The sequence below is a fragment of the Mycetomoellerius zeteki genome, unplaced genomic scaffold (genome assembly GCF_001594055.1).
Source record: "Mycetomoellerius zeteki isolate Tzet28-1 unplaced genomic scaffold, Tzet1.0 scaffold562, whole genome shotgun sequence".
Classification (NCBI taxonomy): Eukaryota; Metazoa; Arthropoda; class Insecta; order Hymenoptera; family Formicidae; genus Mycetomoellerius; species Mycetomoellerius zeteki.
In genome coordinates, this window is record NW_017257569.1 from 10438 (window position 1) to 32591 (window position 22154).

Consider the following 22154-nt stretch of genomic DNA (forward strand, 5'->3'; position numbering starts at 1 on the left):
TTCAATATTAACAAGGACGCGAACTCCTATAAGGATGTCAGTCTTTAATAATATCTCGTCGGTGTCCATAATTACCCTTAGTTTTTCTAACCCCTTTGATGTCATTTTTCAATAGTCGAGACACCATGGAAGAATCTAATATCATGAAAGAATCACAGTTTTTTGAAGATGAGCTAGACTCAAAGTACACTGATTATTCATGTTTGGATATTGACAATATACCAATGAGACCTACCACATCTCCTGAATTAAAGGAACTTGGTTTAAAAGCACAAGCAACAAGAGATAAGGAGCTCGCTTTAATGGTTGAACGATTACAAGATTTTCATGGATCGCTAGTAGCTCGGCCATCAGAGAAAGAAAAAGTAGAAGACCCAAAGGGGTTGAAGCACTGAGCTCGATACATAAGCTACATTTACACCGTATACTTAGTCCGCGACCTATACGATAGGTGTCTTTGTTTAACCTACAGGATAAGCAAGGACATCTATTGTATAGGCTGCGGCCTAAATGCACGGTGTAAACGTAGCCATACTGGAGAGAGCCATCAGCATGAAAACAATGGTGGGAGGCGGCTCGACTGTGCGAGAGTGACAGCCATGCCCGATGGGTATCTCTGCTTCACTTTAGTGGTATTACCGTCGCTAAAAACATTAGCCTCAGTTGTGCCTGCGAGATATTGAGTGCATTCAGTACCACGACCGCTTACTAAGCGCTCAGTGAGCTCTTGAATCTGTTTGGTCTATATTTTTAGTTTTAACGGAATATGCCAATAAGATGCAAGTCCTGTTTGTTAAAAAAATAAAAAATAAAAAAATAGTACATCATTGCCTAATAAATAACTGCAAAAGTATTTTAATGAAAGGCGATATTTATTCATTGATCGCATAGATATTCCGCTAACCTATCTGTACAGACTGGGTTATCTGAGGCTAAATTCCAAAACGTCCTTTCCGAAAAAAATTTTACTCAATATGATATAGTATACATTATGTGATTATATATTTCGAGTAAAATTTTCCTCGGAGAAGACGTTTTAGAGCTTGAAATAATGTAACAGTATATCGCAGTATATACGTACACGTTTTAAATAATTTTAATTATATTTACCTATGAAAAGTAACATCGTCTTTTATCCCAATACTTTTGCAATTATTTATTAGGCAATGATGAACCATTTTTTATTTTTTATTTTTTTAACAAACAGGACGTATCTGGCAATATCTTGCAACATCTCGCAGGCACAACTGAGGCTAATGTTTTTAACGATGGTAATACTACCAAAGTGAAGCAGAGATACCCATCGGGCATGGCTGTCACTCTCGCACAGTCGGGCCGCCTCCCACCACCGTTTTCATGCTGATGGCTCCCTCCAGTATGTATCGAGCTCAGTGGGTTGAATGTAGAAGTGGGAATCGTGGGTGTTATTAGAGGTTCTTGGACTTCTTGGTTTCTGTCACCTTTCTTAACCTCTCGCTGCTTTTGTCCCACGGATGTCCCGGTATCTTTGGTGCCGTGCAGTGCCGCGTAACTGGTGCATTAATTGATTCCCGGTAATTTAATCGCGCGTGAACAAATAACATGATGTCGCGGTCAGTACGCGCGGAGACTCGTAGTCGTGCCAAGGATGACATTAAACGTGTAATGCAAGTAGTTGATAAAGTCCGTCATTGGTAAGTTTCCTGTGTTGTGTCGGAGGGAGAGAAAAAGGCGAATGAATGGAATTGACAGGTCTTACGTTTGTCATTTATCGTATTCGATGCTCATGGATCATACACAAAAAGTGAAACCAGTGCTTTTGTTTTGTTTAATTATCAGAAGGGCGTGATATCGGATGTACGTATTGATAAAAGACTGCGAGACAGTTACTAATGTTCGAAGTTGAAATATTCGTTTCGAGTATCAAAATATTCAAAATTATATGAAAGCTGTATGACAGAAGCTTTTAATCTGCTAAAAACAAATGTTCGGATAAAAATATTGTCAATTCGATTGAAGATTTCATAGTTGAACTTTGGATAGAGTGATGGAATTTGTCACAGAAACAAGGACAAATGTATACTTAATAATACATGGTTTAGCTATGAAAACTGAAAGATCTTTCCTTTATTTTTTATTGCACAACGAATGTTTTTGCTCTTACATTCTATTTGCTCTTAAATTAATTATTAAAAGAAATGGATAGAATTCTGAATACATATATGATCGCAGGGAAAAGAAATGGGTCACAATAGGAGAAACAACTATGAAAATATATAAATGGGTTCCAATTTCGACGCTCGATCAGGTATTTCACGCAAGAATATGATACATACTGATTAAAATTCATCAAAGCAAATAGTTAAGAATAAATTGTTTTATTTTATAGAAGAAAAAAGGAAAGACAGTTTCTGACAAGGAAAATGGTTTACCAAGGAAAGGAGGAATAGAGTCATCGAATTCCAATTTCGGTCTTACAGAAGATTCCAATACATGTGAGTTTGGTTTTAGTAATTTGTGGAAACTGTTTGTGAAAATTATTGTCGTTGATTAACATGAAATATGGATTTTTTTTACACACTAGGTTTCTCTACTGTTAGTGATTCTCAAGGATTGACAGATTTCTCTGCACATTTGGGCTTTTCAGAAGACTCGAATTCACAAAACAGCGAACCTGCACCTAAGAGATTAAAGACTGACTAATGTTTGACTTAAAAGCATCACCGCCAATAATCATGTTGTATAGGGATTGTGACATTTAGGAATCTATCTCTTTCTCGTGAACTTGCACTTGATAAATTTTTGATTATGACTTCTCAATATGGCTCACAAGAAAAGTTTCTTTTCTGTTTCGTTCAAATTTAGTGAGATATAAATTATATATATATTATATATATATTATATATATATTATATATACATACATATACTTATGTAAGTGCAAATAGTATCGATCCTATGAAACATTTTAAATTATGTATAACGGAATTTATTTTTTCACATATGAATTTATTACGAGCTTCCCTATTGAATTTAGAAATTAGAAACAATGATCGATTAATTGAATATAACATCAGGCGAGTGCTCAATCCGTTTATGTATGTATGTTGTTTTTATATTAAATATTTAATCCTTGAATCAATTACTTATACAATGCATATAGAATAATGAAGTTTGGAATTGAACTTGAGATCTGTTGATTACAAATCAACCGCATTACACGCCATCCCAATCGGTTTATTAAATTCTTGTTTCTATATAATCTTGCTAAAAGTGATGCGTAGTCTGAGTAGAAACAATTAATTCGTCAGTAGGTTCTGAGTTCAATCTCGATCCTCGATTTATATTTCAGTTTATAAGAAGTTGATTAAAAAATTAAAAGTTTTCAGTGAAAGAGTATGAGGTGATTGTAACACGTTTCAGAAACAATAAAGTAATATATATGTATATGTTCTACTCTTAACTTAAAGATTCTAGAGTATGAGATTGTAAAAGTGACTTCAAACATTGAAAAATGCTTGATAATAAAAGCGGATTGTACATTCGCGGCAATTAATTAGTAACACTTACACACTGCAGTATTATTTTTTTTTCGAAACTATACTTTTCTTGCTATAATGATTATTGTTGCATCAAGAAGTATCCGTGCAAACTACTGAATAGTATTATAATTAATTTTGCAAAAACAAAAAAGTCAAGTGCTAAAAAGACATACCTTTATATACAGTTCACGCTTCTGATAGTCCTTAAAAATCATTGTATATATCTCGAATATCATTTTATTCATTAATACTATAGGAGAACTTGCATTCCTCTGCGTTATAGCACCGTGACATGTACAAAATAAGCTTGGACTCATACGAATAAAATAGTTGATCTCTTAATCAGTGCATATTATACATCGCTTAAAAATATTATAAAACATTTGTAGTATGTTTGTATAAAGATATAAATGTTAGTAAGAATATCTTTATATTTAAAGATATTCTTACTAATTGTTATAGTGAGTATTCCAAAATGTAAAACAGTGCGTGTAATTTGTGGAAATATTTAATTTGTAAAAATATTTCCATAAATCGTGAATTTTCCTTAAATTGTGTTTAACGAGACATTAAGTTAAAATTTGAGGAAACGAATCGAAAACGTGAAGAATATTCTTGTTTTACAGTTTTTTCAAATTAAAATATATGTATATTTATGATTTTTTTTACAAAAACGCAGAATGTATGTTTAATATTAATTTAAAGTATTTAAAAATCCATATATAATATTGTATAAAAAAAATTCATTTATTAAATATTTTATTTGATCACTTTACCAGGGCAATATTTTACTATCATACTGTACGAAAAAACCGGTTTGTTTTTCCGTTAACGAGTTTAAGGTATTCAGAATGCAACTGACGCTGTTGTCGACGTCCATTGGAGCGTTGCTGCCACCCAGATCGGTTCGCACCCATCCTGGATGCAAACACGCCACCAAAATCCCATCTGCTTTTAAATCGACGCTCATCGATTTTGTCGCCGCGTTAAGCGCCGCCTGTTTTGTAAGTGAGATTAAATAAGATTTCGCAAAATTGTTTCAAGTTTAACGATACAAGATGCGTATTGATTAATTCCAAAGTGTAATGTAGGTTTCCTAATTTTAAAACTTAAAAATTTATAAATTATACATACAATAATATACTTTATAAATTTTATCAAAACTTAATTATGCATTTCAATATTTAAGTTTTAAATCGATGGAATTGATGCCAAAATAACATCTGTAAGACCTATTTAATTTATATTAATTAAAAGGCACTAATTTCAGGGAATTAAAGTGGCACTAATTTCAAGGAATTAAAATGACATAATATCATAGTCTGTGCATTAATACGTATAAAAAAGAATATACTAAAATATATAAATATATTGTAATAAGAATAATCCAAACGTAGATGTGACATAAAGAAAATTGAATTGACATTTTTGACAAAGAGATTTATAATTAAGTGGGCCCAACAGACTATCAGTTCTGGAAGGTTAAAGTTTTACCTTGCTGCATCTGTAAGGATAAAAACCACCGTCGCTATTTTCGGTAATACTGCCCAGGATAGATGTCATATTAATAACTGCTGCTCTTCTTACACTTAATCCCGTTTTATCCTCGGAATTTTTCGCAGCTATTTTAAGTAGCGGCAGGAAAGCCTTAAATCAATTATTACTTCTGTTATGAACAGATGTTATTCGGTAATGTAATATTCATGAATGTAAAAGAACTGTAGGTGTACCTTTGTTAGCATAATCGGTGCCACGGTATTGATGAGAAAAGCGTCAGTAATCTGCTGTTTCTTTACAAGACCAAGACGCGTAAATTTACTGGAAATACCAGCGTTGTTGAAGAGAACGTTAAGACCAGCGCCATTTACCCTTTCCTTCACCGTATCTACGACCCTCTTGTAGCTATCCGTATCCGTTAAATCTGTAAAAAGGCAGTGTAAAGTTTTTTCGCGAACAATCGATGCTAGAACTCGATGATTTATGCTAAATCGCTAAACTAGAGGCCTGTTCTTTTTAGTTGAACTTTTGCACCAATTCATCTTTCTTCCTTTTGTCTCCAGGAGGAAGAAAGATGAATTGGTGCAAAAGTTCAGTCAAAAAGAACAGGCCTTAGATGTTTGTGAAAAGAAAGGTCAGTTTTGTGTGCACGGTAAATATTTGATAAATTTGATTCTTTTATATTATACACAAGCATTTGTCAGAGCATGGGTGTATAGCATATGTCAATGAAGGCTTACTAACACGATGGCGTGACACAGCACTTTTTATATTTTCATTAGACTGTAATAAAATTAAAGAAATTTTGTTTCAATTTTACGTGATAAGGTTATAATTCATAATTCATTTTTAATAAAATAATGAAATAAATATTAGCACAAGTTTGATACCACATTAATTAAAATTTATAATCCTTTCGGGAAAAAAGAAAGACTTTTGGAAAAATTCGTCACCTTATCATTCAAATTAATACATATTTGCTCATTCTAATGAATACATGTTAAAACTATATTTCTAAAAAAATATATATATATAAAAGTTTTAGCTTAGTTAATTATTTTTATTTCATTTTAATATCTATAAAACAGATAAAGGAGTAAATGACGAAAACAAGTTTATCTATTTTCAAAGATTTCTAGACTGTTAAAGTGCTAGCCATGTTGCAAGAATTGTTCCACTTTGGCGGAATGCTAATTATAAAACAAAAGGCCGCGGCAAACGAAGCGTGTGAAGGAATTAAAAGAATTTAAAGAATCAGTCAGTTTCGCAATACACTGTTCTTATTTATTAAATTATTTAAGAAATACGAAGAACATGTGATATATGTTGTTATCTCGTTGAGTGTTTCACATTGATCGATGAAATTATTACATTATACGAGATGTAACGTAGAGATATATTTCTGTATGTCATGCATCAACGCATGATGAATTTGACTTTTCGAGTAATGTGATGCTTCTCATTATCACATTTTAACGAATACAAGTCGCATGTCGCTCGTCGATAAGAATAAAAAAAATTGATCTCCTTATCGCGTGCAAGAAAGAATTAATCTTTAACGTTTCTTAAGTAAAAAATTTTAAAGCTAGATGTTATCAGATAGCACGTTGATTAGTATCGATCAAGCTTAGCAAAATGGCGTCTTTTTTTCTACGATAGGAATGTTCGCGACGTGTTTCGCTGTAGACGGTTTTGATTGTATTCGGATTTTATTTTTCCTCATTTCGCATCTGTCTGGTGCACGGTCGCGAATATGAAAGCGCGTAAACTGAATAAGGCGAAAGCGTGGTTGATATGTTGCGAAAAATCGCAAATCGTCGATTCTGATTCGAGCGATCGAGAAGTTGAGGAGCACAAAGCGCGGAATAAAGCGAAGAAGCAGCTGAATAACAAGGACGAGAATAAAGCTGAGGATAAAATGGAGAGAGATGTGGAGAATAAAGTGGAGAACACGGTGGAAAACCAGGTAGACAAGACGGAGGATAAAGTGGGAACCAAAACGCAGGGTGATATAGAGAATGAAGTGGAGATCAAAGTGGAGAACCAGAGGAACAAGACAGAGAATAAATCGGAGGTCAAAACAGAGGACGATGTTAAAATAGAGAGTCAGACAGACGAAGTAGAGAATAAAGAGAGGAACAAAACGGAAGGTGATGTTGAGACTGAAGTGGAAAACAAAGTGAAGAACAAAATAGAGAATCGGATAGACAAGACGGAGAATGAACTGGAGACCAACACGGAGGACAATGTCAAGAACAAGGTGGAGAACAAGGTAGAAGACCAGATAGACGAAGTAGAGAATAAAGAAGAATGGAGCAAAAGGGAAAGTGTTATCGAGAATGAAGTGGAGAACAAAGTGCAGAACCAGATAGACAAGACAGAGACTAAACTGCCGGCTAAAACGGAGGATGACATCGAGAATAACATAGAAAATGAAGTAGACAAAGTAGAAAATAAAGCGGAAAGTAAAACGGACGATGATATCGAGAGTAAAATAGAAAATAAAGTAGAGAATCAGATGGACAAGACAGAGAATAAACTGGAGACCAAAACGGAGAATCATGTTGAGGTGGAGAATCAAATGGAGGACCAGATAGAAAAGGTAGAAAATAAAGTCCGGAACAAAACGGAAGACGATATGGAGAATGAAATAAAAAACGAAGCGGAGAACAAAGTGGAGATAGACAGCAACGTCGATAATAAAGTGGATAATCAAGAAAAGCAGAAAAATATTCTTCCCACGTCACATACAAGTAAGATATTAGCATTTTTCTTTAACCGGGAATTTAAACATGCTTCTGTACAAATACTCAATCACCATAACGTGTTCCTATCTTAAAATTAAACTGTTGAAATTTTGTTTATGTCATTGTTTTACGTCATTGTCGTATGCGTGATTTCATCATCGCGCTATAACTGGTATAACCAGTTATATATTTTTTAATTTATGTGCATTTGTTTAGCTATTTTGGTTAACACGCTTAAAGAATAGTACGAATCTCATTGTCAATAAAATTCAGAAAACAAACGAAATTTTTACAATTCGAATTCTTTTAATTGCAATCTAGTTTGATTTTTAATTTAAATCTGAACAATCGATCTTCATTTGATTCAAATCATTGAAGTTTATGGTGAACAAAAGAAAATTAAAAATTTCAATTTAGAATTATACAATTGTTGCAATTACATTTCGAATAGAATATTATTACAGTGTAATATTCGCTCTTCACGACAGTGATTTGCAAACGAAATATTATAAGACTAAACCCTTATTTACGCTTTTAAAAATTGTTACAAAATTAGATCTAGGAAAGTTAATTTACAAATCATTTTCACCGTTAAATATTCTAACAAGGATTGAAATTTCAACAAAAATAATATTGAAACTTTACAATGATTTTATTATGCATGTATAGCCTTGATATTTAAAGAATCCAGCATTCTTAGGCTGTATTCCGTAAAACGCATAATGCGCATGATATATCATGTTATCCTTGCTGTTCACCGAATGTTAAATAAAACAAAGATAAAATGATACACTTTACGCGTCATGCACTTTACAGAATAAAAAATGAATCACACAATTGAAATATCAAAATTTCGAGAGATTTCATCAGATATAATTATTGCAAGTCTTGCATCTCATTTCTTTTTTTTTACAAAACATTTTTTTCACCACGATAAAAGTATTAAAAAGTATCAATTCTTTCCGTCGAACGATTAAAAAATTTCAAATTTCTCTGTGCTAATCGACGTAAATTTAGCGAATAATGACCTAATTTATACCGTTAAGTTTAATCCGCAATTCGTAACAGAATAGCAAGAATTTTGGCTTACCTATCTCGATGATCTGTATAGCCGACGATTTGTCAGCGAGCGCGCGTAATTCCTGTAAAGATTTTGCTCATTTTTTTCCTCTTTCCATTTAAACGCATTCCATTCAAACATGGGCAGCGAAGTCTGCGCGATTATCTCGATAATACTTTAATCAGACACGTGTAATATGATAGCGTGAAAAATCAACTCATACCTATTTTTACCAATGTAGATTAACTTTAATCTTAGCTCTTACTTACTTTTTATCTTTTTTTAACTTTTAGAAAAAAATGAAGCTTTTGTTGAATCGAGATTAAAATTAAACTATATTAGTAGAAACGGGCATCAGGTTTATTTCTATCAATGTTAATTAACTTTAACTTAACTTTTAGTTACTCAGTTGTGTATTCACATTTGAGATTTTAAAACACCTCGTTGATTAACTTTAATCTCGGTTTAACTTACTCCTTTATCTTTTTCTAATTCATAGAACTAGAAAAAAAAATGAAAAGTAAGTCAAATCAAGAGTAAAGTTAATTCTACATTGCTTGGTATAAACAGGCATAATTCGTAAAACTAGAAGAATAAGAATTAGAAGAAGATTTATTTCTACTAGTATATTCTCTAAATTTTTTAAAATGGAATCTCACTTTAAGGCCCGTTTCTACCAACGTAGATTAACTTTAATCTCAGTTCAACTTACTCTTTATCTTTTTCTAATTCTCAGAACTGGAAAAAGATGAAGAGTTAGTTAAACCGAGATTAAAATTAAACTATATTGGTAGCAAGAAGACTAGAACTACGTAACTTTAATCTTTTGAAAAAGAGTGACTTAATTTTCAGTCCTCAAGAATGAGATTTCACTTTTTAGAGTATCGAGATTCTCTCTAGTGCCTGTTTCTACCAATGTAGATTAACTTTAATCTTGGTTTAATTTATTTTATCTCTTTTTCTGGTACTAAAAATTAGAAAAGGATAAATATAGTAAACTAAAACCGAGATTAATCTATCTTGGTAGAAATGTATATCGGTCGGCTTGCGCAACGATATTGAAATCGAGTATTGCGTTCGCTGATTCATAGCGAAATCGCGACGATGAGAGGGGAAAATCGTGGAGGATGACGAGGAACCGTATAATAGATGGCGGTGACGGAGACTTACAGTTACGAGGACGCGTTCGCCGGTGACGTCGCGGTGTCAGTGTGGTTTAACCATCGTTCGCGGCTCGCATCGAGTTCAGTTACTGAACTTCAGTAGGGTCAAACGACAAGAGACTTTAACACTTTGACATTCCAGTGACGCGTAAGATAAATCGTGGAAAAAATTTATTCTTTTACGAAAGGAGCAAAAAGAGTCGCGATGGCACCGATCGGTAAGTACCGTTTTTTTTCTGCAAAATAGATAAGTTGCGTAACGCGTGACAATTAGTGACAGTCTTTTTTTCGATTCGAACAAACGAAACAAAACGGGATGTATCCCGTCCCATCCCGCGATCTTACCGTCGCCTTGTTCGCGTCACGGCAAGTCGCGAAGATGTAGTCTGGCGGTCTCGGTGAGTCGACCAGATGCCTCACCAGGCCAAGGCCCAAACCGCGGTTGCAGCCAGTTATAAGGATCGATCTCATCGCGCTCGGTTTCCGGATACCAAGACCACCAAGACGTTCGGACGACCGGCGTCGTGGTGAACTGTGGTGAACCGCGGTCGAAGAGCGCGGTGGCGGGGGTGTTCGTGCGGCTAACTTAGCGCAATGATACGCGTTTCGGAGTCCTCACAGTCCTCACTCTCGTCGGTGCGCAGCACGGAGCGTCACTGACAGCTGACGTCACGTGCTCCGACAATCGTGAATTGCATCATTGTATGTCGCCGATTATCATGGCGACACTGACGGTGTTCGCGCGGCTCGTGTCATCTCAATGTGCGCACGCCAAGTTGCTCAGGTTAACGGGTCGGCAGTCGCTCTTTGCCGGATGCGACGCCGGTCTCGTCTACGGCAGAAGCGCGATGGCCTGCATGTGCAGTGAGTGTTTAGGGGAATGACTGAGAATAATTACGATTGCGGTTCGTTGTGTAAAAATTGCGTCATCGGCTGGCGCGCGAACTCGAATGTTCCTCACGACTGTTTATCTCTGATTTATGTCAAAGGATAACAGATTTTGACATGTCCTCTACGCGTTGTTTTTTTAGACGTCCGTGTTGTCCATGGAAAACTTTTATTTTTTATAACGCTGTGTAACGCTTAATTTTTTTTAGAATTTACCTCTTTAAAAAGTCATTTTTCATTAAAAAGTCAAATCATTTTTCAGCGGATCATGGCTATGATTATGATCTCTTGGTCATTGGCGGAGGATCTGGTGGCTTGGCAGCAGCTAAGGAAGCTGTTGGACTGGGAGCGAAGGTAGCAGTTTTGGATTATGTGACTCCTTCTCCTCTTGGGACTACTTGGGGTTTGGGTGGTACTTGTGTCAACGTAGGATGTATACCGAAAAAACTCATGCATCAAGCTGCATTGCTCGGTGAAGCTGTTCATGTATACAAATGTTCCTAATTATTATTTGCTTTCCATTTACATCAAAACTCAGATAATTCTCATTTAAAGTCATAACTCTGTTGAATGCAAATTTCTTTTCATTTTGACAAGTGAGAGTCAACTGAATTTTTACCTACAATCTGTACAAACTTGGGACTGCATGCTTTACTGAGGCTTGGTAAACCATATTAAAAATGAGATTATAAACCTGTGTTATGTGGTAACCTTATCATTAAATTAAGCAAGTAGTGACATCTATCCAAATATAAAATACATAACTTTAGTTTCTCATATTTGTACCATCGAGTAGAAATGGAAAGCAGCTATTGTAATTAAAGTGATGTAAAAGATTCATGTCTAATTTGTGAATCTCGTTTTTAGGAAGCAGCAACATTCGGTTGGCAGTTGGATCCCAAGTCTGTAAAAATTGACTGGGAAGCCTTGAGAACCGCTGTACAAAATCATGTCAAGTCTGTGAACTGGGTGACTCGCGTTGAGCTTAGGACAAAGTTAATTGTTTTCTAATTTTTCTGTTTATATATCAATTAATGTCCATATTATTCATCTTCATGTATTAATTTATGTTATTCATATCTGTATTATTTAATTTTTGTTTACTCGATCTGTATATATTTATCTGTATTAAATATTTACTTGTAGGAAAGTTGAATACTTCAACGCTCTTGGACATTTCAAAGACGCACACACAGTAGTTGGAGTTACCAAGAAGGGGGAAGAAAAAGTTCTTACAGCTAAAAATATATTAATTGCAGTAGGTGGTAGACCTAGATATCCCGATATTCCTGGTGCTATAGAATATGGTATAAGTAGCGACGATATCTTCAGTTTGGAACGTGCTCCAGGGAAAACTCTTATTATCGGCGCTGGATGTATCCTTTAACGTCATTTTACGCGATTTTGTTTCTAGATTTTCTATTGTAATTATGCAAACGTGCAGATTAAAATTTTCCTTAATGATAAGATATAGATATTGGTCTGGAATGTGCCGGCTTTCTTAATGGCTTAGGTTACGATACAACGCTAATAATTCGATCGTTGGTGTTGCGTGGATTTGATCAGCAAATGGCAACCCATATTGCCGATGAGATGCAGCAACGCGGCGTGAAGTTTAATTATCAAGCAAAGCTTAAGAAAGTTTCAAAACAAGAGGATGGCCGTCTTCTAGCTGACTGGATCGACAAGGTATGCATTTGTTGACAAACTTATATGTGCAAATGAAAAAATTAGTCTACATTAGAGTGTAATAAAATATAATTTTTTTAGGATGGCCAAATTCATCAAGACGTGTATGATACTGTTCTATTTGCTATCGGTCGACGATCGCTTACTCAAGAACTGAAACCGGAAAACGCCGGATTGAAACTTGTTACAGAAACTGGTAAGATTGACGCAGTTAACGAACAAACGAATGTTCCAAACGTTTACGCGGTTGGCGACGTACTTTATGTAAGTTTTTTCAATATTTTATGATTTTATATCGAAAATATGTTAGAACACAATTTAGATAATTCTAGATATTTTTATCATTTTAATATTTCTCATATTAAATTACGAGTTAAATTACAAATATATAATAGAAAGTTTTAATGTAATATAAAACATGATTATTTTTTGGATGTTTTTTGCAGAAAAAACCTGAATTAACGCCCGTTGCTATACACGCGGGTAAACTGCTAGCTAGAAGATTGTATGGTAATTCAACCGAGCAAATGGATTACACAAATGTAGCGACAACAGTATTCACTCCTTTGGAATATGGATGCGTCGGGTTGAGCGAAGAAGCGGCAATCGTGCTCCACGGAGAACAGGAGATAGAGATTTTTCACGCGTACTACAAACCAACGGAATTCTTTGTACCCCAGAAGAACGTCGATCGTTGTTACGTGAAGGTTATTGCGCTTAGACATGGCGATGAAACGGTGCTCGGAATGCACTTTGTCGGACCCAACGCAGGCGAAGTGATTCAAGGATTCGCAGCTGCTATTAAGTAAGTTCTATCCAAAAAATGATTCGTCAATAATTTCTTCAAAAATTTTCAGAATTCCATAACTCATATTTTATTATATTTTTATAGATGTGGCTTAACAATCCCGAAACTGAAGTCTACTGTTGGTATTCATCCAACTGTAGCGGAGGAGTTTACACGCATAAATATTACTAAACGTTCAGGCTTGGATCCTAAACCGCAAAGTTGTTGCAGTTAACTCGATATGCACGTAGCATCATCGTGTTTATCTCGATTTTATTCACAGATTTATACCGATTATCCGTTAGCAGATTACAGCCCGTACTCCTATGGCAGAGATCAGCTGAATATCTTTTGGCTGAAACAGTTTTTCCGTTCTTACGTATAAAAACGCTGAATTACCGCAGTATTACATAAAATAAATAGCAAAAGGATATAAAATCCAGAAAAAGAGAGAACAGATGATTGTAATCCGTTACACGTCACATAATGTCACTTTTTATACATATTATTTTTCTAAGGAATGCGCCTTATATCATACGCGTTATCGACGCAAAAAATTATCGTGATGCTTATTTGATAGCAATAATAATAAATCACTATTAATAAAATATTGAAGTTGTGATTTACATGATTATAGCTGTATCTCCTAAAACAATTCCTTTTATAAATAAAAATAGATCGTTCAATAATCAAAGTAAATTTCCTATTTAAACAGAATGTATATATAAAATAAACACGGCAATATTTTTCTTACTTTATGTTCAAGATAATTTTTATATAACCAGAGACACACCTGAGAGTGGTTATTATGCCGATCTTTTTTATATATCAAACCTCGTAGTCTACGTTTTTGTGGTTCTTTTCCATGCTATTGTATGGATTAGACAAGGATGAATTATTAACTTTGATAGTCCTTGTCTAAAGCCCAGTGTCTACGATGCTAGAAATCCGTCCGAGATCTCGGATGAAGAAAGAATTGACCAATCGCATTGATCAAGTGACTAAATTGTTTAAATGTGATTGGTTAATTCTTTCTCTCTCCGAGATCTCGGACCAATTTCTAGCATCGTGGACACAAGGCTTAACCCATGTAATAGCACGGAAGAGAACCATAAAACGTGGACATTATCCTACGAGATTTGGTACACGAAAAGGCCGGGACATACGTGATCCACTCTTATCAGGTTTCTCTCTGATATATGTATAATACAAGATAGCAGATATAAGTACAAATTGCGCTGTTCAGAGAAAATATTTATACAGTTTTTACATAATTTCATATAATTTTATGTTTATGTGATTTTTAATATTGAATATTAGGAAAAAAATGGAAACTCTTTGATCATATTTATACATCAAATTAATAGAACTTAGATGCAATTAAACTCTGAGAATGAATAATTTAACGTGATTAACGATAGTGATTTTTACATCAATGATATGTATTATTCAAGTATGATAATGATAGGAAACTTACTGATCACATTCTTATAATTAAGTATTATTACATTATAAAAAGAATCACATATATTTCATCTAAATTGGAATGCTCATTATTTATTATAATTGTGGCTTTATATCATGGTTAAGAATGAAGAAAAATAAGATAATCCGTGAAATCCAATTTATATTTGCATATAATACGATTTATGTTATTGAAACAGCGAATTTACTTAATATATTTTTATATTTTTTAATTTACGAAAATGTAAATTATTATAAACCTTATTTAAATATAACATCATCTTATTCCAATTATCTACATTTTTGAATTTTTATAATTTCCATAGTTGGTGCAATGATACAAATTTACATTAAAAAAATAAAATAAATATTATAAATAGAAAATATTTGTTACCATAATTTTCATAAAAGGATATATTTTAATTAATTTTTTTTCAATGATATGGAGAATTGATTAAGGAATAAATCCATAATGTGTAAAACTCGATAGAATTAAAAGGAGCTTCGAGATATATATAATAAGGTTCAAAGAAAAAGAAAGTTCAGAAACACAAAAAAATCTCGATTTAGCAAATTGCATTGGGCGGGATTTCTGGGACCCCAGTGTGCTAGGGTTAATTATCCGCAATATCGGCATTAGTCAAGACAATTAAAAAACGATGTAAGATATACAATATGCTATAAATTATGCAATAAATCTAACTATTTAATCGCAGCTATACTGCATCTGTTTGTCATCTTCGCAAAATATCAACTTTGTTGCCGCAACTTCCTAAACATGACGTTTCTATAAACATGACGTTTCAATTTCGTGGTAAATAGATTTCATTTCCAATTGTCGAGAGCTCAAGAAATTGATACTTCCCTTGGAGACTCTTTTTTTAAAAATATTTGTAACAAAATGTTATATATATTTTTAATAACGTATAATAAATCAACCTGACTAAGACTCCTTATAAATAAAAAAACAAGGAAAGAACAAGGGCAATAGGAGTCAAGCGCGGGAGACGTTGCGCAAATAACACGACTATCGTAGCGTAAAACTTCTTTATTTTACTAAAGCGCTTACATGTTTCGGCTCATTTTTGAGCCTTCTTCAGAGACAACTAATAAACTCACATACATAGAATATAACAATTATTAACTAGTCATGGTGATCTTCCTCACCTCGAGAGTATAAATGCCAGAATTAAATCCAGATAAGAATGCAGTAAAAAAAGAAAAAAAAAGGAAAAGAAATTTCGAAATTCTCGAAATAAAGAAAATGTAAAACTAATGTATCCAAAAATTTTTGAAATTATAATTAATTATTCCGATGGTTAGGAAGCTCATCCTGATTTTTTTTTATATAATATTTTTAATATTTTTGAAATGTTGAATTACAATTTTGATGTTCTAAAAAATATATTTTTTCATTTAAAGCACTCCTAGATATAAAAAAAGACATAAGTTTTATTACATTATATTTTTTGTGTTATAATATAATTAAAAATAAATTGTTTTATAAATTATACATTTAAATTTCACTAGCAAAATTAAGACAAATGAAAGTAGAATACAGGTATCAGAGCGCAATAAAATTTACAGTATAATTTTAGAAGAATCGAAACATTTGAACGATATGTATAAAGTCTAAGTGCTAAAATTATACTGTAAATTTTATTGCTTTCTAATATTTGCGCTCTACTCTTATTTGCTTTAATATTACTAATTAATTTCGAGAGCCAGAAGAAAATTTTCTTTTCCCATATTATCCAAAATATCGGTCTCATGTATAATAATTTTTTTTTTCTCTATAAAAATGTGAAAAGTGAAAATTGAGATACGTATGTATACATATACAGGGTGTCCTATTTTAAATAATGCATTAAGATTTCTCGAAAACTATGGTAGATACGGAAAAATGTTTCAAATAAAAGTTGTATGGTTCGGAGGGGGGACATAAGAAGGTACTATTGATTTGACCTTGGATGGCGTCGTTAAGGTCAGGTCAAGGTCACATCGATTTTTCAAAATGGAACACCATATTTTTGATTCCAGAATTTAATAGCTGATAGCAAGAGCTTTTCAAAACACTATAATGAAGTTCGTTTTCATTAAGTACTTTCCGAGTTATGAGACTCGAACATACAAAAAAATGAATTCTTAAAAGAATGCATAAATGCTTTAATCGAAGAATATTTTATGCTTAAAATAGTGCCAAGAATAAACAATTTCCAATTAAAAATTAATTAGTCTTAAAATAAAATAAATTATATTCTTAGTTCAAAACAAATTTTATTTCAATAAAAGAATAAAGTTACACTTGTTCATCATTAAATATGCTTGTATTAGCATTATTTTTTCTTCATTGATACCTTTGTCAATTTATTTCAAACCCCCAGTATGCTTTCCAGTAACATCAAGATGACAGAAACCAATGCTGTAGTAAGTGACGATAGCTTTGTAAATGAAGTCCCACATTTATAGAGCATGCCTCCTAAATTAGGAGTCCTAATGTGCACGGAGTACAAGCTCTCAAGGAAAAACTGAATCAAACTCTACTAATGTGACTCAAAGGCAAGTGAAATGCTGAGACCGTTCTACCTCCGTTAGCCATATTGCAAATAATGATGCAAACAGACGGTCAACCTCGTCACAATGGTAGAGAACGCTGGCTGCACACACAGGCGGATCCGCCGTGACGGATTCGTTGCTCATCTCACCTATTTAACTGTGGATAGCAGATCCGCGTATCCGCCGCGGAAAATCCGCCCGCATGTATAGGTAACCGTCTCTTCGCGTCGCAGTAACAAAGTCGGCCGGCTGTTCGCGCATCCCCATTTGCAATATAACTGTGAGAAACATTAGGACGAGCTGAATATTTCATCCACCCTTAAAGATTGAACCACATTTAGAGGTATGTTTCACGAATGCAACAGTTCACTCACAATACCATCGTCAAACGTTATTCACTACACCCATACACTTCCGACATCTTGATATTACTAAGGGGGCCTTTATACATACTAGGTGCGTTCGGCATTGCAAATTCGGAGGCATCCGTTTGCTCTTTCACCTCGCAAATCGTTCGGCAACTCGTATCTTTCAGCTACATGTCATTTCATCTGCGTTCGGTATTAACATTTCTAGAGCTAATCGAGCTCCTCAATCCACTCTGGATTCAAAGATCGAGCTCGTAGAGCTAATGCAAGTTTTCGCGCCTAAATTGAATTCATAGGCCGGTATTCATAGTCGGATTTTATATTTAAGACCGTCTTAAGATGTCATAAACTAATCAGAGGGCCGCATTAGCGACTTAAGACATTACTTAAGACGATTTTAAAATAAGAACTTACTATGAATATTGGCCATAATCTTTTCAGAGGTCCTGGTCGGTGCGCGCGTTCGCAAAGTTTCGCCCGAATCTTTTCTACGCAGTTGAAATAGGTTACTTGTAAGTAACGCTACAAATTCTCTGCATTAAAAATAAATACTCAGCTAAAACAGTGAATTTGTGTTTTTAAAACAGTGAACCACTGCTGTGACAGATTTCCTAACCTGAATAGTTGTCGACTTTAATGATTAATATCTCAATTCCCAGAGCAGAGCGACACTTTTTTCTTGTCAAATCTTTATTTTTACGAGAAAACGCACCGATTGAGTGCATTTTTATCAAAATTTGAGGCGGCCGGGATCTTCTAAACATTTGCTATAACCTTAAATGGCATTAAATGACAGCTCTGTATCGTTTGGACGCGTCCAAAATTAATTTTTGGCACTCGGCTCGAAGATCACGTGATTAAGCTCACCATCTGCTAGCTCATATCTCAGATTTACATTGCCGAACGCACCTATTGTTGCCGCCTGCCAGCAAATTTTTAAATTTGTAATTCTAAATCCAAGAATAAATACTACCTTGATCAAAAAGTTCCCGGAATTCATTCAGAAAATTCAAAATACAAGGTTATTCATCAAAAGTGATATTATCCCCTTCAAAGTACTCCCCGCACTCGACTGCAACGCACTTATGCCAGCGCTTGATCCAGCTCTCGAAACATTTCTGGAACTCTATTGTTGGTATAGCCATCAGAGCCGTCTTCGATTTTTCCATTACCTCTTAGTAGTGGTTTTTTGACTCAATCGAACAGAAAAAAATCGCAGGGATCACCCATATCGGGTGAATTCGATGGCTGTTGGATGGTATTCGTTTCGTTCTTGGTCAAAAAATTTAATACAAACTCGTTGCAAATTCAACTCCATTTTTAAAACTATAAAAAATCGAAAACACGTGCAGAGGTAGATGTACTCAAGACGGCGTAACTTTTACAAATGTCAAGCTATGGCGATAAAATTTGGTGGAAATGTCAATGATAGATGTGGCAACCTAACCAAAAAAACAGAACTCAAATCAGCTGACTCAGAGCATCACCTGGTGGTAATTCCGGGAACTTTTTGATCAAGATAGTTAGTTTCTAAATAATGCGATTGAGTTTGTTAGAACCATGTAATGATTTTAGAAACAAGAACAATTTTAAGAATAAAATATACTTTGTGTGTGTGTGCACAAATCTATTTATTATTGACGTCAGTGAACATTTATAATTGAAGAGAATATTTTATACTTAAATGAAAGTAAATAGCATACAAGAATAAAAATATACGTGAATCAGGAATTCATTTTTTTTTGTGAAAGTTACAGTCTTTAGCATTAGCACCGAAACCCTAAATTTATTAACGTAAGTCCCCTTGCCTCTCATGATTCGGGCTGCTTGATTAACGTGAGTCCCCTTACTTTTCATGTCGGAGTGCTTGATTAACGTGAGTTCCCTTGCCTCTCACGTCGGGGTGTTTTATCGTGCTATTAATGTTATAGTACACACTATGTACATAAAAAATGAACTAAAAATAAACGCCTTACGAATTTAATAAATGCTCAAAAACGTTTCCCTGAACATCAATGCAACGTTATAGTAAAAAACAGTAATGCTGAATCGAACTCAGTAACAAATTTCTAATAACATTTGACATGCTTGTGATATTCGTTCTTTCATGTCATTTTTTGTCGGCGCTCGTGCAAAAACAATGTCTTTTAATAAGAAAAAAAATCAAGCGGAAATATATAGGTCGGGGGAACGTGATGGCCATGCTACAGGTCCATTACGTCCAATTCATTTCTGAGGGAATCTTCGATGTAAGAAGCAATGCACTCTTCAGTGGTAATGCGGTGGTGCACCATCATGCTGGAACCAAGCAATGGCTGCGTTCAGCAGAACGTTTGTTTTGCAACTGTTGGAAGTTTCCTTCGCACTAATTGGATCATACTTTTAGATCTAGAAGAATGGTCCTATCTCAGCAGACAATCATAAAACGGTTGCAAAACTGTTGAGTCTGCTGAACGCAGCCATTGAGTCTTGTGTGAAGATCGACATTCTCAAGGTAATGGGGTAAATCATTTCGCAAAAACTGCAAATAGTTTTTAGAGTACCGTTAATCAAGCACCCCGATGTGAGAGGCAAGGGGACTCACGTTTATTAAGCACTCCGAATCGTGAGAGGCAAAGGGACTCACGTTAATAAATTTAGAATTTCGGTGGTAATGCTGAAGACTGTAACTTTCGAGTCTCATAACTCGGAAAGTACTTAATGAAAACGAACTTCATTATAGTGTTTTGAAAAGCTCTTGCTATCAGCTATTATAATATTTACAACGTCAAGGCTGTGTTCCAAAATTGATTGCCAGTGCTGCGTGTATGTTGTCATAAATGCATGCTACCAATAGAGTTCCAATTTTAGTAAGCATGCTTTTCATGCAAACGCAGCTTTCATTTTGGAACGATATTTGAGTGCTGTTAACGTATAGCGACTTCAGCGAAAAGAAACAAATAACCTAGAAGTATGGAGAGAACACCATACAGAAAAAATTTTTATTTGAAACCATTATAAAATTAGCATTCAATTCTAGTGATAAAGAGTAGTGATTCGGATTCAGAATTAGTCGAAATTATATATAATTATTCGAAGTATGAATAAATAAATGTGACCACAAAAAGCTGACAAAAAAATTATAAATCTATTCACTACTTCTTGCTTTCTCAGCATCTTCTACCGAAATATTTATTTTAAATTCAGTATTACTCTCAGCATCAATTAAAATTAACTCCTCCATCTTTTCCGCCATCTTTGTGCTATAACTGCTTCACCTCTTTAGCCACAGCAGCCACAGCAGGAAATGACGACAAAATTAGTGACGTCTTTACTCTCTCGCAGCACTGCCACAGCGTCCTACGATGATTTTTGGAACGGTGTTAACAGTGCTGCCAGCGCTGGCAAACAATTTTGGAACACAGCCTTAGTGTCAGATAAATGATTAATCGACAACGTATTGGTAATGTTATTAGTGATCAATTAATGTCATTTATTTATATTAATAAATCGAAAATAACGACGTATTTTCGATTCGACATTAGTTAATATGACGTTACGTGACTGTGAGGAATCCATGTCACTTTTACGATGATAAAACGTTAGATTCGTTAAGAATGACCAATTAGTTACGTCAAATAGTCAATACTTTACTACCTGGGTAGAGTCCGGTTATTTTATTATTTATTACTTTGTAACATTTTTTAATTTTTCTTATACGCATTCTATGTTAATACAACCTAAAATATATTTGAATATCATTTTTGGTATTATAGAATAATACCATATACATCTCTCTTTTTTGATAACCTCATTTTCTTTAACATATGTTGAATTAGACAGTATTTACATAACAAAACAAAATGTGTGTCCATATATATTATATATACCATGTATATATACCGTTATCTACGACATATTGATAAAATATTTTTAAAAAATCACGATTTATTTTAATGAGACAAAAATAAAACCATCGTAAAAAAATAATTGTTAATTTTTCGAGCCAAAAATATGTCATTAAACAATTCCACATATATTATTATATATTTGTTAAAAAGTAACCTTTTTTAAAAACGTACGTTAACATTCTCCGTCTATTATTATTAATTTTAATATAATTGTTATAACTATTTATATGTAATATCTTTACTTTCAAGACTTCTACTTCTTTTGTATTTTAATTTTCTATCACTAAATGTGAAGTAATTACATTAAAGATCCAATAAACCCCACTCGTCATACAGTGGCAGTCTTTTTATCAATATTTCTTTAAAACTCTCACTCTTTAAATCTGGATTCATATAAGTACTACCAGGGCCGTAGAGAGAAAAACCGGCCCCGGGTGAAGAAAATTACGGGCCCCTATTTCGCGCAGGTATTACCCCCAACCAGGAGCGGCAGATTTAGCAGATTTTGTAAAATTCACGTATATA

At 34.0% G+C, this 22154-nt stretch overlaps 3 protein-coding genes across 6 annotated transcripts; 2 read left to right on the top strand and 1 right to left on the bottom strand.

Annotated features, from left to right (window-relative positions):
* Positions 1-1393: 1393 nt before the first annotated feature.
* On the top strand, positions 1394-2797 carry BCL7-like (chromatin remodeling complex subunit BCL7B-like protein). Its single transcript, XM_018456179.1, has 4 exons — positions 1394-1673; positions 2212-2287; positions 2369-2474; positions 2564-2797. The coding sequence occupies exons 1-4, from the start codon at positions 1582-1584 to the stop codon at positions 2680-2682; spliced, it is 393 nt and encodes a 130-aa protein (XP_018311681.1). The 5' UTR covers positions 1394-1581; the 3' UTR covers positions 2683-2797.
* Positions 2798-4291: 1494 nt separating this feature from the next.
* On the bottom strand, positions 4292-10469 carry sni (SDR family oxidoreductase sniffer). The gene is made up of 5 exons (XM_018456185.1): positions 10333-10469; positions 8855-8906; positions 5251-5441; positions 5015-5167; positions 4292-4517 (listed from the first exon to the last, which is right to left on the bottom strand). Exons 1-5 carry the CDS (start codon positions 10456-10458, stop codon positions 4293-4295), a joined length of 747 nt encoding a protein of 248 aa, XP_018311687.1. The 5' UTR covers positions 10459-10469; the 3' UTR covers position 4292.
* On the top strand, positions 6658-13919 carry Trxr1 (Thioredoxin reductase 1). 4 transcript variants are annotated; one of them, XM_018456182.1, is made up of 9 exons: positions 6658-6998; positions 7143-7770; positions 11138-11361; positions 11743-11870; positions 12022-12251; positions 12350-12564; positions 12646-12828; positions 13011-13369; positions 13457-13919. In XM_018456182.1, exons 1-9 carry the CDS (start codon positions 6771-6773, stop codon positions 13584-13586), a joined length of 2325 nt encoding a protein of 774 aa, XP_018311684.1. In that variant the 5' UTR covers positions 6658-6770; the 3' UTR covers positions 13587-13919. The 4 variants fall into 4 exon arrangements, with proteins under 4 accessions (XP_018311684.1, XP_018311683.1, XP_018311686.1 ...); XM_018456181.1 differs by having other exon boundaries at positions 6658-7770; XM_018456184.1 differs by lacking the exons at positions 6658-6998; positions 7143-7770 and adding an exon at positions 9965-10205 and having other exon boundaries at positions 13457-13916.
* The last annotated feature ends 8235 nt before the right edge of the window (positions 13920-22154 follow it).

Bases quoted from the DNA above. Each gene is read 5' to 3' on its own strand.
- BCL7-like (XM_018456179.1), top strand. From the start codon at position 1,582: ATGATGTCGCGGTCAGTACGCGCGGAGACTCGTAGTCGTGCCAAGGAT. The intron at 1,674-2,211 runs GTAAGTTTCCTG...ATATGATCGCAG, and splicing joins GTTGATAAAGTCCGTCATTG to GGAAAAGAAATGGGTCACAA. The intron at 2,475-2,563 runs GTGAGTTTGGTT...TTTACACACTAG, and splicing joins TACAGAAGATTCCAATACAT to GTTTCTCTACTGTTAGTGAT.
- Trxr1 (XM_018456181.1), top strand. From the start codon at position 6,771: ATGAAAGCGCGTAAACTGAATAAGGCGAAAGCGTGGTTGATATGTTGC. The intron at 12,252-12,349 runs GTATCCTTTAAC...GATAAGATATAG, and splicing joins TCTTATTATCGGCGCTGGAT to ATATTGGTCTGGAATGTGCC. The intron at 12,829-13,010 runs GTAAGTTTTTTC...TGTTTTTTGCAG, and splicing joins CGGTTGGCGACGTACTTTAT to AAAAAACCTGAATTAACGCC.
- sni (XM_018456185.1), bottom strand. From the start codon at position 10,458: ATGAGATCGATCCTTATAACTGGCTGCAACCGCGGTTTGGGCCTTGGC. The intron at 5,168-5,250 runs GTACACCTACAG...AATTGATTTAAG, and splicing joins CACCGATTATGCTAACAAAG to GCTTTCCTGCCGCTACTTAA. The intron at 4,518-5,014 runs GTAAAACTTTAA...CTTACAAAACAG, and splicing joins ATCCTTACAGATGCAGCAAG to GCGGCGCTTAACGCGGCGAC.